At 36.9% G+C, this 16,360-nt stretch overlaps 1 protein-coding gene across 8 annotated transcripts in view; it reads right to left on the minus strand.

Moving 5' to 3' along the window:
- CLEC16A (C-type lectin domain containing 16A) overlaps positions 1–16,360 on the minus strand; it is a 60,136-nt gene that overhangs the window by 24,634 nt on the left and 19,142 nt on the right. For all 8 annotated transcript variants that reach the window (XM_030957946.1, XM_030957942.1, XM_030957939.1 and 5 more), the window contains 9 exons: positions 15,031–15,259; positions 13,532–13,661; positions 10,045–10,145; positions 9,180–9,302; positions 7,690–7,799; positions 7,179–7,223; positions 5,970–6,020; positions 5,133–5,261; positions 1,549–1,669 (listed from right to left, as the gene is read on the minus strand). In XM_030957946.1, coding sequence (XP_030813806.1) covers positions 1,549–1,669; positions 5,133–5,261; positions 5,970–6,020; positions 7,179–7,223; positions 7,690–7,799; positions 9,180–9,302; positions 10,045–10,145; positions 13,532–13,661; positions 15,031–15,259 — 1,039 coding nt within the window. The remainder of the gene's footprint in view (positions 1–1,548; positions 1,670–5,132; positions 5,262–5,969; positions 6,021–7,178; positions 7,224–7,689; positions 7,800–9,179; positions 9,303–10,044; positions 10,146–13,531; positions 13,662–15,030; positions 15,260–16,360) is intronic.

Raw genomic sequence — 16,360 nt, forward strand, 5'->3', positions numbered from 1 at the left:
ACATTAAAAGCTCTTACAGAAAACTTTTAGCCCTTTGTATGCACAGCTGGCAGCCCAAGATAAGCATTAGGCTGGAAATAGTGAATGCAGCACCTCCCACTCCACAGGAAGAACTCTTCCCAACAGCAGGCAGCCCTTCTGGGATGATATCCAGCTTTACTAAACAAGAAACCAACCAGTCATGGATCCACCTTGTTCCCATGAAGTACATTTAGTTCAAGTTAGAGGATGTGCCCCTGGTTATACATCTGTACCACATTCTGGGTTACTCTCTTTGCCACAAATATGACAAACTGTCCTGGACAGCTTTTTTAGCTGACCGCGCTTTGAGCAGGGGGGTTAGACTGGATGATCTACTGAAGTTCCTTACAACCTCAATTATTCCATCGTAAACTTTTCTAAAATCTTTTTTAAAAAACATTGACTATGATGGCCTTTTAAAGCCTGCTCACTCTGTCTGCCAAGTATGCAAAGAAAGTTAACTATAATGTTACTTTTTTCTGTTTCAGCAAAGAAATAACAGCTTTAAATATATCCTCATTTACCTCTTGGCCATGGCATTCAAAACATGAACAGAATCCTGTTACCACCTGAAACCAAGCACTGAGGCTGTTAATTTGAGCTGCCAGGGACTTCACACAGTGAGCTGCTAAACGAGACTGAAAACACCTCCAGCTTCACAGGCAGTCTAAGTGAGACAGTTACCACAAAATATGGAATTGCTTCAAAACTACTGACAGTAGAAAAACACTGCAAAGTAACAGTAGCTGTAATACTGGTGACAGCATATCCAGCAGTATGGAATGAACCTTTTGTGGAATTACCTGACTCTCTGTTCATACATTTATATATATTCATATATACTGCTGACAGCCTTGTAACTACACCTAAAGGTTCACATTCAACATATGTGCATCAAAATATTAAAAATGTTTCTTTACAAGAAACTTGGATCTCCCTCATCAAGCTCACATAAAACATCATCATTACATTCAGGCAAAAGGAAAAAAAGAGCTATTTTGATACAGTTTTGTGGGATTTTTCCAAATCAAAACAGTAGCTGAAACCATTACTGGATCATCTTAACCTCCACTCCCCTCTTGAAATGATTTGTATACAAACAAGCATAAACACTGAAGGCATCTTAATGTTCCCAAGAATTTTAAAAGCCTTGTATTAATAGAGATTGAGGAAAATTTGTTAAATCAACAACACCTCCAAAGTGATATTTAAAAAAGACACACAAATGTAATTTTTTGGGTCATGCTTTGCCCACTGCACAGTCTCCTCCCAAGGTATGGCACCTATGCAATCATGTGCACCCTGTGTGCTTCGTGCCAAAATGCTGATATTCTCCTGTCTCTGTTGCTTGGGCAAAGACTCCAACTGCAAAATACATTTTTATGCTACAACACACAGTTGAACCTCAACACCGTGCTACTTCAATTCAGGTAGTTTAAGTAAGAACAGCAGGAACAAGCAGTTCAGGAGAAAAAAAAGTCAGTAATTTTTGTATCAGACTATTTAGGAAATTGAGGGGCTACTTACTCAAATCCAGAACATCATCTGCCTTTATCAGATCTCCCTCCCTCGTGAGTGGTAGCTGAGTTTCCAGCTCACCTTGCAAGTGCAGTGACAGTGAACGGAGCATAAAGAAAACTCTGATTGCCTTGAGAAATTAAAGAAAATATTATCAGAATATTTTTACACCCAATGCTACATACTTTAACAGAATCTTACAAACATATACTGGCTTTTACAACTCCCAAGTTTGCTGTCCTGTAGTAAATCTTTTTAATATATTTAAAATTGAAATTAAAATTTTAATACCTTTTACATTGGAAAAGTAGAATGTAATTTCCAACCTAGTTAAAAAGAAGACATGAAAGAAGCTGAAACATGCCATTTATTTTCAGTGAAGAAGAAGCAGCAGAGCCTTTGTCTCACTGGCACACTTACACAAATTGTGACTGACAGGGAAACAATTACAGGAGCTGTTTAAGCAAAAAACAATCTTGGAATATTTTTATTTAATCATTATTTAAGACTGATTGTATTTGCAATACTTCTATGCTATAGACACCTACACAACCAATCTTCAGAGACTCTCATATTGGGAACTTAAAACAGTAATAACTTTTCTGGCCAAGTCTAGCTAACATGTCTACAGTTAAGAGAGAAACAGAGGGGATTTCTGCATTTTAATTTGCTGTTCTCACTAAAACTAGCCACATGTAACTTTCTCAGAGCACTCAATTTATATTCTCAGAAGGTCTTCATCAGGGCAAAGCATTCTGAAAGCTGTAACAGTCCCAAGAAACTTTCAACAGCTGCTCTGTGAAATGAACATGCTAGTTTTGATTTACAAATTCATGACATATGGTATGCAAAGACCCAGAGTGTCAAAGAACAATCATTTTATTAGCCACATTTTGAAAGGCACCATTTATAATCCTCTTTCCCTACAAGAACTGCATTTTCAGTACAGCAAATGAAAAATCATTTTTTATTACTTCCGGTGTTCTGCTTTTTAAGAGTTTCCTACACAGTAATTCTGTGGTGTACTGTAAATTAACTGCTGCTTTACAGTAACAGCATTGAATTCATGAACAGCTGCAGTGCCCAGAAACTCCCAGATTGCAGGAAGTACTAGGAAAAACAAATCTAAAGTGCTTTAAGGGAAAACTCTTCACTCCTCTATTTTTAAAATCAACAGAACAGTGGCTCCTGTGAAGTAGAACTGTGAGTGTTTGAGCTCTCTACTGGCAGTGCTTCCAGGAATTTCTGGCAGAAAATGGATGAAGAGAGGGAAGCCATGTATCAGGCTCTTCCATGAAATGACCCCCAAAGCAATGGCTTTGGGATGCAGTTGAAATTTAACAGGGCAATATCATTATGTGGAGCAAAGGACATCAAGGCTATCTAACAAAAATATGATGATAATACTATTTAATTCATGAGAACAGAGTCACTTTAGAATGTGAGATGATCACTCCCATTTAGGCAGGCTGCATTCTAATGTATTGTGGATTTACTGAAATTATACAGGATTACTATAAAGCAGTTTCCCTACCAAGTGCTTCAAGAAGAATTCAGAATATTTCGTTTAATATTTGCCAAATTCAATCACGAACAGGAAAATCTTGCCATTTTTGGTAACCCAAATATTAAACCCAACAAGGTTTTTGTTTGGGTTTGTTTTTTTTTAATTTGGAGGGCAATTATCACTCAACTTTCACTTGTCTGCCCCCTCAAACCTCTTCCTCCAAGACTGCATTAATTTTTATCACATTCATTTCCTACAAAACTGATGACGCTCATCTCCAAACATGTAATCACATTTAGTTCAGAATAAAGTACAGGAGCAGAAAATAAAATTAGAACTTTAGCCTTTGCAAAAAAAACCAAAATGAACAAGAACATCAGATGAAATGGAAACTGTGCTGTGCTTCCTACAATACTGACAGCCCACAGTCGGTTACCAATATCAATATATTGTGCCTAACATATTTTATCAGATCTCAACAAAACAAAGGAAAAGTTCTGTGGCCTAGAATTTTTTTGGCTGACTTTCGGTTTTTTGGATAACTTGGAATAAAGATGGATTTCTACCTACATTAAAGTATTATTCACTATGATGCTGATTTCCTCATCTATATGCATGTTCTATGTGCAAAGAAACAGCAATTTGCAGGGAAGCCTACCACTATCTTATTATATTCCAAAGAAAGTGTTCTTAGTAATTCAAAAACTTCTCGCAAAGTGAGATTTTTGAGGGCTTCTCCTAAAGTTGTTAAAGAGGAGAAGAGCTGCCACAGGGACTTTCCACAGCAAGGAAGTAACATCCTAACAGTTCAGAACTCATAATCAAAGTTCATTTGCTAGTGAAATAAAACTTGAGAACTTTTTTTAATCGTGTCAGAGCATGCTCAGAATCAAATATTTTTCCATTTGAAACCATCCTTAGAACCTCAGCAGGTTGAGCGGCAGCAGCACAGGAAACGAGGAGATACCAAACCCTGAGAGCAATGTGACCGGGGAAGGAGCACCAACAAAGAATCATTCTGGGAATTCTTGATCATGACAGAGACCCTGTCATCCCAAAGGATCAACAGGATTATTTGTATTGATTTTTTTATTTCCACCAAGAGAATTTAAGCTATTCCTTATTTAGCACATGAAAATCCCAGAACAGTCATTTCCCACTAATGTGCATTTCTAAGTATCTTTCTGTTTAATGCCTCAGAGAATTTCAGGAAGCATTTCTGCTTTCTAAGAATAATACTTTTCAAAATGACTCACTGTATTCTATCCAACAATTTATTGTGATAACAAAAGATTCGTGGCTTCTAAGCAATGAAAACAAACCTTCTCAGAAGATTGCTGGAAATATGTTACCGCATAAAATCATTATTTGGGAAGTGCTGTTCTCTAAGTTTCTTTGCATTCATATAATTGTATTATCTAAGTATATTCAAGTACCCTTGAAGGAAAAAACATATCTCAGATTTACTGAGAGTGCAAGGCTTCCGGGACACACCCAGATAAAGGCCAAGAACTGATTAACCAAGAATGGAAATGAGGATGTTGTCATTCAGGTCAGTATCACCTCTACAGATTGTGTCAGTCACAAAAATAGATACTTTGCTGGTTCTCTCTTAATTCTAAAATCTCTATGACAAATTACCCTGGCAAGATGAACTCCCAAGTAAAATTAAATTTTTTGCCACGTCTAGAAATATGAGCAATACAAAGCCAGTCAGTCTTCCATGGAGATTCTTACTATAGGAATATAATTGAGATAGCAGATCACAAAAGAAGCTGACAATATATTGAGTGTCATCAAAATGCCTTTGTATGTAGCTTTCTGTATGGTCTGAAAATTTAAACCCCAGTGCAAGAACATGTTGTGTTGACTAGACACAAAAAATCAGAGAAAAAGTTTCTCCACTGGGGGAGGTAGTTATTATAGATACTCTACACAGATCTGTCTTCAGCAAGCTTTTATGATTTTATGGATGAAGCTTCCAATCAAGCAGTTTTCAAAGAAAAGCATTTGTATTCCTAGAATTGCTCAATGATTTTGGCATCACTTTGTCACGAGCAGATGGAAGGAAAACAGTCTTACTCACTCTTCGTGTTCTTTCTACATCCCCACAAGGCAACCTCTTCACAAAATCAATCCCGGTCAGAGGAGTCCCCGTTGGGGGCAGCAAGATTGAGGCATCCATCATCAAGTATTCTACATTCATAGGTTTCATCTACAGAAGTATTTCAGCACTGGTTAGTATATGGAACAAAAAGCATTTGCCTCTAGTTACAAATATAACTCATTGCTGTGTATTTTAAAATTCTGAGAATTTTTAATACTGTGTCTTATTTAAGGGCCTTACATGCAATCTTTCATTTAACTCCATGCAATCTCTCTCATTGTTCCCAGACACACTGTCAAAGTTTTCATACAAATAAAACACAGGAAAAACTCCAGAAGATTACAGAAAAGGTATTTGCAAATACTAAAAACAAAATTCTGCCAGGTTTGATTTCAAGTTTTGACTTAAATTTGTGGTTACTTCAATCACAAGGAAGTTTCTCATAACTTTTTCTCTCCAAAAGGAACTTTCTCCAAAGAGAGAACATGCTGAGCTTCAGACAGGTATAACAAGATTTTCATATTGTTTAGGGAAAAATAATAAATCCAGTGTCCCATTTAGTAGGCTGAAACAATTTTTGTATACTCAATTTTATAAGTAATGCAATTTTATTAAATAAAGAGCGGTGAAGCTTCACATAAATAATTTATGTAAGTACACACACAACTTCTCAGAGACAAAAACACCACCCACATTTTGTTATCCTACTGCCAGCAATAAGGACCCCAGTGTGCTCAGCAGCTATTAGCACTTTTTCTTATTCCTCTGCTGTATCTGGGTTTAAGGATTTGCCAGGGCAGAAGAGATCTCACTTACTGTCATAGTCCTGTATTCATCTTCAAACATATCCAGAAAGATTTCTTCTCCCTTCCAAAGGAAAGAACATGGACATGCCATGAGCCTTGCTGTTTGGGGCTCTGTCAGGTTTGTTCTGTACAGTATCTGTGAAGGGAGGCCAGGGCTGCAGGGCACTGCTGAGCCCTTCAGCAGCACTGCAAACACCTCTGGGAAAACACATTTAGCAAAGGGAGAGATTTCTCTGCAGCCCCTGCAGGATCATGGCGGAGCAGGTACCAACACTACAGCAGGCAGATGTGCTCTGAAGGACCCACATTGGGGCAGAGGAAGGTGTGAGGAGGAAGGAACAACAGACAGAAGCTGTTCTGGGCTGACACCAAATCCCTACTTCCCACTGCCCCTGCACCACTCACAGGAGAAGAAGGTTGGAGAGCCAGGAATGAAGCTGAGCCTGGGAAAAGGGAGAGCTGGGGGACAGCAGTGTTTTAATCTTGGTTTCTCACTATCTAAATTTATTTTTCTTGGTAATAATTAATTTCTGTGAAGCTGAGACTGTTTTGCCCAAGACTGTAATTGGCAAGTGACCTCCCTGTTCTTTATCTTGACATGATATTCTATTCTCCCTCCATCCTGTTGAGGAAGGGCAGTGAGAGAGCAGCTGAGTGGACCTCTAGCAGGCAGCTAAGGTCAACCCACCACAAGTTACTTATTATTGAGCAAACATCCTTCAAGAGAATTCTAAGAAAAACAGGAAGATATTTCAGACACTTGAAATCTGTCACGGATTTACTGCTCCTTATATAGAAGTTAATGCCTAGGGCTAAAAAATTTAATTTCTTTCACAGTTTACAACACACATGTAAAAGTAAAAAGCTGCAAGGGTTTCCAATAAGAAAAAAATTAGACAAAACTTTAGATCTTCATTTCAGATATGATACAAACAAAAAGTAATGTCAAAATCAAACTTATTCCACATTAGTGTCAATGATAAACTTGATCTCCAGTACAAACCCTCTGAGTATTCCAACAGCCCTTTGTGACATAGGTCAGGGTGGTATGGGAAGGGTGGAAAGGAGAGGAATTCCCCAAGAAAACACTTCCTTCTCTACCACACACTTGGAATTTCCATCTTAAAAAAGGTGCTTCTTTGGTCACTATGTAAAGACTGGGCTGCAGATATTCCCCATATGTAAAGGACTTTTTTCTTACAGCAAGTTGCATATTTACCTTATAGAAACGGCGAAGCAGATGAACACTTTCCTCCCTTGCACCCTAGGAAAGAGAAAATGCATTTCAGGGAATACACTTACTTATTAGTCACATACAAAACCCACCCAAACACTCATACAGAACAGACTGTCTAATAATTCATGGCCTTAATCCCGGAATTTGATAGAATACAGTTCTTGCACCTATGAAAATGCAGCTTATTTGAGTTTATTATTTATTATTTCAAAGGCACTTTTCTTTACATTATTGAGATGGATAACATACAAGTATCAGAGAGACAATGAAACAAGAAAGTGCTGGAGAACTTACAAGTTAAAATAGCAGAGATGAGAACAGAGCATAAGTTACGATGTTCACAGCACAGAGCTACCAATGCAAAGATGTTCTAGAAGCTCAAATTTCACATTAAGGCTGATTGCAATCAGAAATGAAACAAATTTATTCAACTATACTCCAAGACAGAGACACCAGTAATGCAGTGACAGGGAATTTGAAAGAAAATACTCACCTCAAGACAATCAAGGTGAACACTTTTTATGATCCTGCCATTTTTGGAAAACACAAGCTGCTTCAGCAATAGGCAGCCAAGTTCTAAAGTTGCCAAACGAATTTTTCCATCTGTGAAAAGAAATTTCAACATCCAAAAATGTAGCAGTCTAGTTACAGCTCTTGTAATCATTCCATGTTCTTAAATGTTTCTACTCCTCCTGCAATCGTCAAACTTTGCTCCTCTGTCACGGCCCCATCAGACAGGGATGAGTGCTGGTGCTGCCTCACTACGCTGATGGCTATAAAGGAAAAACTGGAAGAGTAATTTAAAGCAGGAGAAAATTTAAAGCAGAACCATTCAATAAGAAGGCAAAGATTAATACTATTGAACAGTAAGCCCAAACACTGGATTTTGCTGACTTTATCAATCTGCTGCACAAGTTGAATTACTCTAAAATTACAAAAGGATCACCGACATTTGGAATGGATGAGGTTACAAGGTGAAAGGAAGCTTTGTATATAGTACACTAATAAGGCACAGCTTTCCCTTGAAAGGAGAAAAGGAGATGTTCTACACAGTATGTAGCAAGTTGAATAAAAATTCCCCTATTTCCATCCTTCCCCAGCACCTCCCTCCTCAGACATGCCTTTATTTAAATAAATTTATTTAAATAAATACATATCCTCACTTGCACTCCTTCCTGCTGCTGCAGGTACCAACTCTTCATATATAAACATGTTTTTCATCTCTGACACATCAGCACAAGTCAATATGCTGTAGAGCAGTTTTGCAAGTCAAACAAACAGATTTTTATTCTACAGACATTCAAAAATTTGATAGTGTGTCAGTTTCTGGGGAAAACCAGTTCTACCCATTTAAAGGTTTAAGGGGGCAAGGGCAAGGAGGAGAGGTGTGGCTTGAACCAAAATCATTTTCATGGAATAGGTCATGGAATATTGTAACCCTCATTTTACAAAAAACAAAGGAAGAAAAAACCCCACGTTTTCTACAGAACAGCACAGAACTGAAAATGCAACCTGAAATAAAAAAAAACTTTGAGAAAATTTGCTACCACCTAGAGCTGACAGACAAAGGACTGCTATGAGCAACGCACACCACCATAGTTTTCAAGATTATTTCTCAACTGAAATTATTTCTACAAGCAAAGGTGAGATAGATCATATTTTCAGGATGAAATTCATTAACATAAAACCCCTCAAAATCTCAATTTTTGTTTCTTCAAAAGTGCAGAAAGTAGGAATTAAGACAACAGATCCTTGTATAGTTCTGAGCATAAAAACAACTACTCAGCACAGATCCAGAATTTCTAATTCCTCACCAACCAAGGAAAAGACAATAGTTGTCTTTCACAAACCATATCTACATACTGCTCGTCAAACAGCATGCTGAACAGTCACTTTCTCCTCAAAGACAAGAGGCTAGGTAGCTTTTTTCTATCTTCAAAAATTGCACCTCGGAAAGAAAAACAAACCCTGGAAAAGCAATACCTGGTTGTGCAGCATAATTCATTATCCTGATAAGCCCTTCTGCAAGGACATGATTGTACGAATTTCTCTCTTCAGCATTTTGAGCTGGAAGTTGAATTCTCTCCAACTTGACTGAGTCAAGTCCTTTCATGGGGGTGAAAGAAAAAAATGCAAATTAGAAAACAGGAGTGTGCTCTGAGGCAAGCATTTAATAGACCACAGCAGTTTTCTCAGAAGAGAACAATTAGCAATAGGAAACTAAGCAAGATAGTTTTGACTTTGTATGATAAGGAACAGGAGGAACAACAAAGACCAAACACATTGATGAATGCCTGAAAATTCTCAGCCTTAAATGGAGCCTACTGGGTGGCAACACTCAAATCTCAAAGTGGTTGGTGAAATGCAAATGATTTTGCTGTTTCTGAAATTCTCAGATTATTTGTTTGTATCTAAATCAAATCAAAGTCAAGTCATACATCTGGAGAGCATAATGGCTAAAGGGGAGAAGATCAAAGTCTGATTTTAAATTCGGCTTTGGTAGTTAGTTAAGTAATCTGCTCATATATGCTTAAACTAAATAGGAATTTTATTTTGTAGTAGCCCTGTTTAGTATCCTCCCCAACACAAATAGAATTTTCGCTGACTTGTTAGATGGTATTAGTTTCCTTATATTTCTTTAATATATTCCTCTAAAATATCTAAGTTCTTTCTCAGGAAAGGCTGGTTTGCTGGGAGACCTCTCAGAACAATACACAATTATGGACTGTGGGGATCTTCCCATCCCATTCTAAAGAACAGCAATAAACAACCCCATAAATCAGAAGATGACTCTATTGAGGTTCTTCCAATGCTGGCCTTGCAGTTACCTCCACATAACAGCACTTACCTTTGTTGTGTGACATTGCATATAAAAGACAGAGCACAAAGAGGGCATAGTAATCATCTTCAGGACAGTCCAGTGCATTATAGACCATATCAAGAAAAGGCCTGTGGAAAGGAGTAATTTAGAAACAGTTAAAAAAAAATCTATAGGAAAATGGGTAACTATCTTATTGTACATGTAGCTAATGGAAGAGGCAAATTCACAGTAATGCACATTATAACAAAAGAGTTCTGTTACAGAGTTTCTGCTGCAGAATACTCAGATTACAGCCATGCTTTGTATTTACATACTGACAATAATTCCGAGTTTTAACTGGATTCATTACATAATACTTTCCCAAGAACTGCTTGTTCAAACACTTACTGGGTTGTTTGTAGCCTGTTTAGTAAGTACACAGAATCATTGCAGAGCTTGCTTTAAGTGCATACCCAAGTAAATTTAAGGAGCTGCTATCACTGTTGTATAAAACAGACTCCTTTAAAACTCATGTGCTAAACAGAATTGAAAAGTTCTTACTATTACAAGTAAGCATTTTTACCAGAAGTTTGGAGGAAGCTAGGTTTTTCTAAAACAAGAGTTTTACTGTTCAACAGTTATAGGAAAGAAATATTAACTAGGAGGGAATATCTGAAGAGAAAAAAAAAGCTTTGGATTGTAGATGGGTTTTGTTTTCCTGAGTTTAAACACTTGTGACCTATGACACATACACAGGAAGTTAAAACAGTGCTAAGTTCACCTTTTCTTTACCTGTACCTTGGAAAGACAACAAAAATTAGTGTAATCCAGAAGGCATTTGGACAAATCAGATACTGCTGAGATTAACCTGATATTAGCACAGGCCTGATGGCAAGACAGCTTCACTTCTGGTCTTAGTATGGCTTGCATCCAGTCAGTAGCTCAAGTTCAGAGCCGCAAAAACTAAATATATTTTCACAACTGGCCTAGCTAAACAAATGATTTGTCAGGGTAGTGTCACAGTCATCAGGAGATGACACTGTGTGTGGAAGCCCGAGTGGAAAGGGTTTATTCCTATCTGTTAAACTATATTTTAACAGTGAAAGGAAAAATATCCTTACATTATCTAAACTATATTAAAAAATACATTAAAAGAACAGTAAACAACCTAAACCCTAAACTATAAAAGTACTATTTAATATAATTTCATTAAAGCCAAAGTTTTACCAGGTCAAAGCTGCTGAGGTATCAGTAGTTGTTCCATTAACACCAATATTACACAGTATTAAATGACTCCTCTGATGCCTAATGCATTTTTCATTGTTTTCCCCCACATACTAATTAGATTAATGAAATTATGAAACTTGAAAAAAATTCATTACAGAGCAGCAAGAGATACCATTTTCATTCCAGATGCTTCTTCACAGTATCTTATCGGCATTGTCTGTCTCAGCCACAATAATCTGAGGCTGAAACAGCTTCCAAGAATCCCCCTCACCAATGTTCCTCATTTAGACTAAATACACAACAGACCCAGAAAACTTCAGCCTAAGAAAATAGCAACAGAAGCCACAACATAGCATGAGGATTTGACATGCTTTGGAAAAAAGCTTTGCTGTGCAGCATTTCATAAAATAAAGCTAATTTAAAACACGTCTTTAAGCTTAAACTTTCCAGTAGTGAGGCCTATCAAAATAAAATAACACCTAAAATACTTAAGCTTTTTCTTTTGTTTTTCACAGTAGGAAAAGGGCTAAGGGAAATTAAAAGCTTGACTTAGCTTTTACAGCTGCAGATTTTAAACTGCCATCTGTGCTGTTTTCCATTTATTTTTCAACAACTATTGGACTGTTTTAAAAAGAACCAAACAGTTTTCACAGTAAAGGCTATATGGCAAGTATTTTCAAATGTATTTCTTAACTCGGTAAGCCTTTGCTTCCTTTACTCGTCTTTTACTAAGGGCTTGATAGAAGCAGCAGATCAAATGCCATACAAGTGTTCCTCAAATTATTTATTCTTGTGGAGAATGTCCACAACTGAAAACTGCAACCCACTAGGAACCACTGTCATCCCAAGCATTAATGACTATTGCAGGTGTGGAAGCTTCAGTTCCAGTACGGCACAGAGGTCCCTGCATTTTCCACTCCCACGTGGTGCCTTATCCACAAAGATCAATGATTCCAACCAGTGTAGGACAGAAACTACACATACTGAAGCAAGTCTCTTGAGAAATTTAGCTGCTGCTTCAAATACCATACTTGGCATAATAATACAACATCTTAAGCTGTAGCAGCTAATCTTCACCGACATTTCAAAAAAAAAAAAAATCACATATAAAACAAAGGCCAGAATTGCCCTATACAAGATATATCCTTATTTTAAAACTATTTTTAGTTCTGCACATTCTTTGATGTTGTTTATTTTTAGAAAAGATGCAGAATTCTGTGAGACCACATCTGCAGATCAAGAGAGGCCTGAACTGCAGACATTTGCCAAATGCACTGGCAACTCACTTCTAAGCATTCTGCACTTTTCAAGACCCAAGCATCCCAGTCACTTTAGTATTCCATGCACTCACTGCCAATTTCTTTCTAAAAGCCATTTGGCACGTATTTTAGTCAAATTATCAATAATCTAGAACAGTGTGTTTTAAAGCCAGTTCAAGTCAAGGTTCAATTTCACTTTTACAATGAAATTAAATGTTATCTTTATTAATGAATGTAATCTAAACTACAAAGCTATAATGGAGACAGAATGAAATTCTGGGAATACCAGGCAGCATTTCCCAAGTTTAAAAATAAATTTTAAATCCTATCAAACATGTGCGTTTCCCCAGTGGACACATTTGCAATTACTTTTGTGTTAGGCACATTTGGTTTCTTAACATTCTATTAAAAGGAATGCAAAATCTCTAGTGAGAAGGTGTCTTAGGGATATTCATTACACCCAAGCTTAAATTTTGAAGTCAGGGCAATTTCTGCTCCCAGAAACACTTATGAACTGTATTTCCAGTAGAAGTTTCCAATAACCCTAAAACATAATAATGGACCCTGAAGACAATAAAAGGTTACAAGGGTTTGCCTGTAACTACTGTTACTAATATTCCGCCAAACTCATCCCTGAACTGAAGAATTTTCCTTGTTTTTCCCTTATAAGTTCATACAAAAATGGACAAATGCAACTATAAATATAATTAATAAAACTTCCACCTTAATTTAGAGGTTTAGAAAATTACAGAATGGAAAGATTTATATTCTATTTATGTCATGTTAACATTCTGTAATTTAACTTTACCAACTTAATGCATCACAACTGCCTAAAGGAAAGCACAAACTAAAAATGAACAGGATCATTTCCAAAACTGAGCAATAGAGAGACTACACCTCACTTTTGTATTGATTCACTCACTTGTGAACCAGAAAAAAACTCTGTAATTTTAACTTGAAGCAGATTTGAAACATCTCTTTAGGAAAAGCAAAAGATTTAAGGGGAGGATAGGTAAGGAAACAATTCAGCAACATCTTTTCCTTTATACCTGTTCCAGTTTGTCATGTCACTCCCAGAAGCAGCTGCACTCTTTTCTTCATCTGTTGTATTCTGTTCTGTCACAGCAGAGATCGACAGCTCTGACAGCTTACACCTCTCCATGATTACCATCTCTATTTCTAAAAAAACAAAACATACCACCAAAATTTGGTATTTGCAACAAGATTATCACAAGTTCGTCTGTATTTTCTGTTTGGTATTAAAAGCATCTCACACATCTATATGTAAGAGGTATAACTATTACTTCAGAAAGGTTAATGAGCAGATGTGGGCAAATTTTCTCCCCAGTAAAGCCAAGAACCTGGCTTACATTTCTTTTAGGAATGTAACACTACAAAAAATGTATACATATACATAAAATATGTAAAGAAAATATACATATCATTTTGGCAAATAAGCCACAGTCAGCTCCCTTCCCACACAAACCACAGGAAGAAAAGCCACAGAACATCTTTCTGAAAAAAAGATTTGTGAAAAAGCTGGTGAGACTGGGGCATGGTGGACATCAAGTTTCACTGAGGGTGTAAACAGCCTCCACAACTGCAGCAAACAGGACACCTGGTCCCCAGTGCATCTCACCCACTGAGTTTCAGCAGAACAAACAAATCTTGCGTTCCCTTGGGAATTTGGACAAAGATTATAACTAAATGCACCAGTTTAAACAGTAGATTATTTCAGATTTTCTTCAAATCATGGAGGAAAATACACCATCAGTTATTTGACACCATTTAAGGAAAGCTTTCTCAAAAAGACTGTTTACCTAAATCTAAACTCAGTCATGTTTGGACAGGACTGTCAAAGCATAACACCCCTTCTTTCAATTGCTTGCAGGCAATCCTGCCACATTTTTCTCAATTTATGTTTAATATAAAGTACTAGGACTTATTATCCTTCTAAAAGTTAGTAACCATAAAATAAACAGTTATAATATGCTAGAAGACCACTCATCCTATAAAAGCAGTTCTTAGGTTTGTGCTACAACAAAAATGCAGAAAAAGTCCAAGTAAAAAAAATCTAAGAGTCAAAGATCTTTTCAATTTTGAACTATTTAATATCATCTTCCATCATGTACTGTCACTTCTAGCACACTAGTTAAATTTTATCATTGAAACATACATAAAATACTGCTGATTATCTTGCAAAGGTGAAGTGGCTACAGCTCTCCCTTACCACAAAAGGACAAGTTACAAAGCTGTCAAGCTTGCTTATCAAGCCATGAACACTGAGGTGCAAGGTATGCATTGTGATAAGGGCCAAGGCCTACAGGCAGATATGAACACACTTCCATAGCTTTAATGAGATTAGAAGTACATTCTCACAGCTTGACTTAACATGAGAAAAAAATCCAGCCAAAGCCTTAAACAAATGTCATAGTCCCATGCTCACCTAGTGCAGCAAGAGAACAAATCATGGAACTAATCACAGCCAGCTCCATCAGTAAACAAAAGTACTAAATTGTAAGCACCCTTTTCTTGCTGGAATACTCACCTTCATTTTCAGTGCTTGTTCTTACACCCTTTGAACTTGTTTCTGTACCTCTACTTTTATCAAGGTCATCTTGGTTATCTTCAGATCCTCTCTCCTCTTCATCTTCTTCACCAACATTTTTATAGTTGGGTCTTTTCTGCACCCTCTTCTTCCCTTTCTGTTTGTTAATTTCCAGAGACCTCTCAAGTGTTTCTGTGGGTTTTATGAAACATCTGATACTTGACTTTGCCTGTAAATTTGAAGAGTGTATACTGAGTTACAGCACAGCATTTTTAACTGTAATTGATAAAGAAACTTCAGTTTATATAAAATGTAAATCAGCACACTACCCACAAATATAAAATCCATTTTAAAATACAAAAAATTAATACCAAATCATCAGTAGCACAGCTATCCCCAAAGTAACATACCTCAAAGATCTATCATTAAAAAGTAGGCCTTCTTGAGACAAGACAATGCAAGAACTACCTAATTCATCACCAGAAATTTTAAATGGAAGGCGTGAGACATATTACACATAAAATTCAGACACCTTTTGTAAAAAGGATAAAGGCAGCAAAATCCTACATGTGTGTTGAGAGCAGCTATTAATAGGAAATACACCCCTTTTAAAGGTGCAAGGACTTTTTTAAAGCAGCAAGGACAAAATCGAATGCTCTGTGCTGTGAGATTTTGGGTTGGTTGCTTTTTTTGAAGTCTTATGCTTCCCTCAATATCAAACTAATTCCTGTATCAACCAGGATCAAATAACAGTCATTAACCTTTTTTGGGCCTCCAGACATTGACTTATCAAGTCTGGAAAACTCAACTTCATTTATTAGACTTAATTTACTTGTGTTCTACACAAAGTTATCACAGGATAGGATAGCAAGCCAACACCTCATTTTCCTAAGTATAAATTTATAGAACAAGAAAATAAATTTAGATAACAAATTTCTCCCAGAAGAAATGAAGTATTTCCAATAATGTGTTATCCTAACAACACAGAACAATGGATTCTTATAGAAAGTGACCAAGATGCTACAAGAAGCTCTGCAAATAGAAGGAGTAACAAATTTGGTTTTTAACAATTCAGTTAAAATTGCAGCTTGTTCCTAAGCTGTGCTGTTTGAGCTCCCCTCTGCCTGCCAACTGATCACCAGAGTACAAAATAAGCACTAATCAGCCAAACCTCTCTGTTACTGAGAAGTGAAACACATGGTTTGGAGCTTTCTGCCAGGTTTGCACTAAACAGGACAGTTACAGAAACCCCATTACCTTCCAGAGCTCAAAACCTCAAAAAGATTCAGCTCTCACTGCCTAAAGGGTTAAAAACTTAAGTGCAAGCAAG

The sequence above is a fragment of the Camarhynchus parvulus genome, chromosome 14 (assembly GCF_901933205.1).
Source record: "Camarhynchus parvulus chromosome 14, STF_HiC, whole genome shotgun sequence".
Lineage (NCBI taxonomy): Eukaryota > Metazoa > Chordata > Aves > Passeriformes > Thraupidae > Camarhynchus > Camarhynchus parvulus.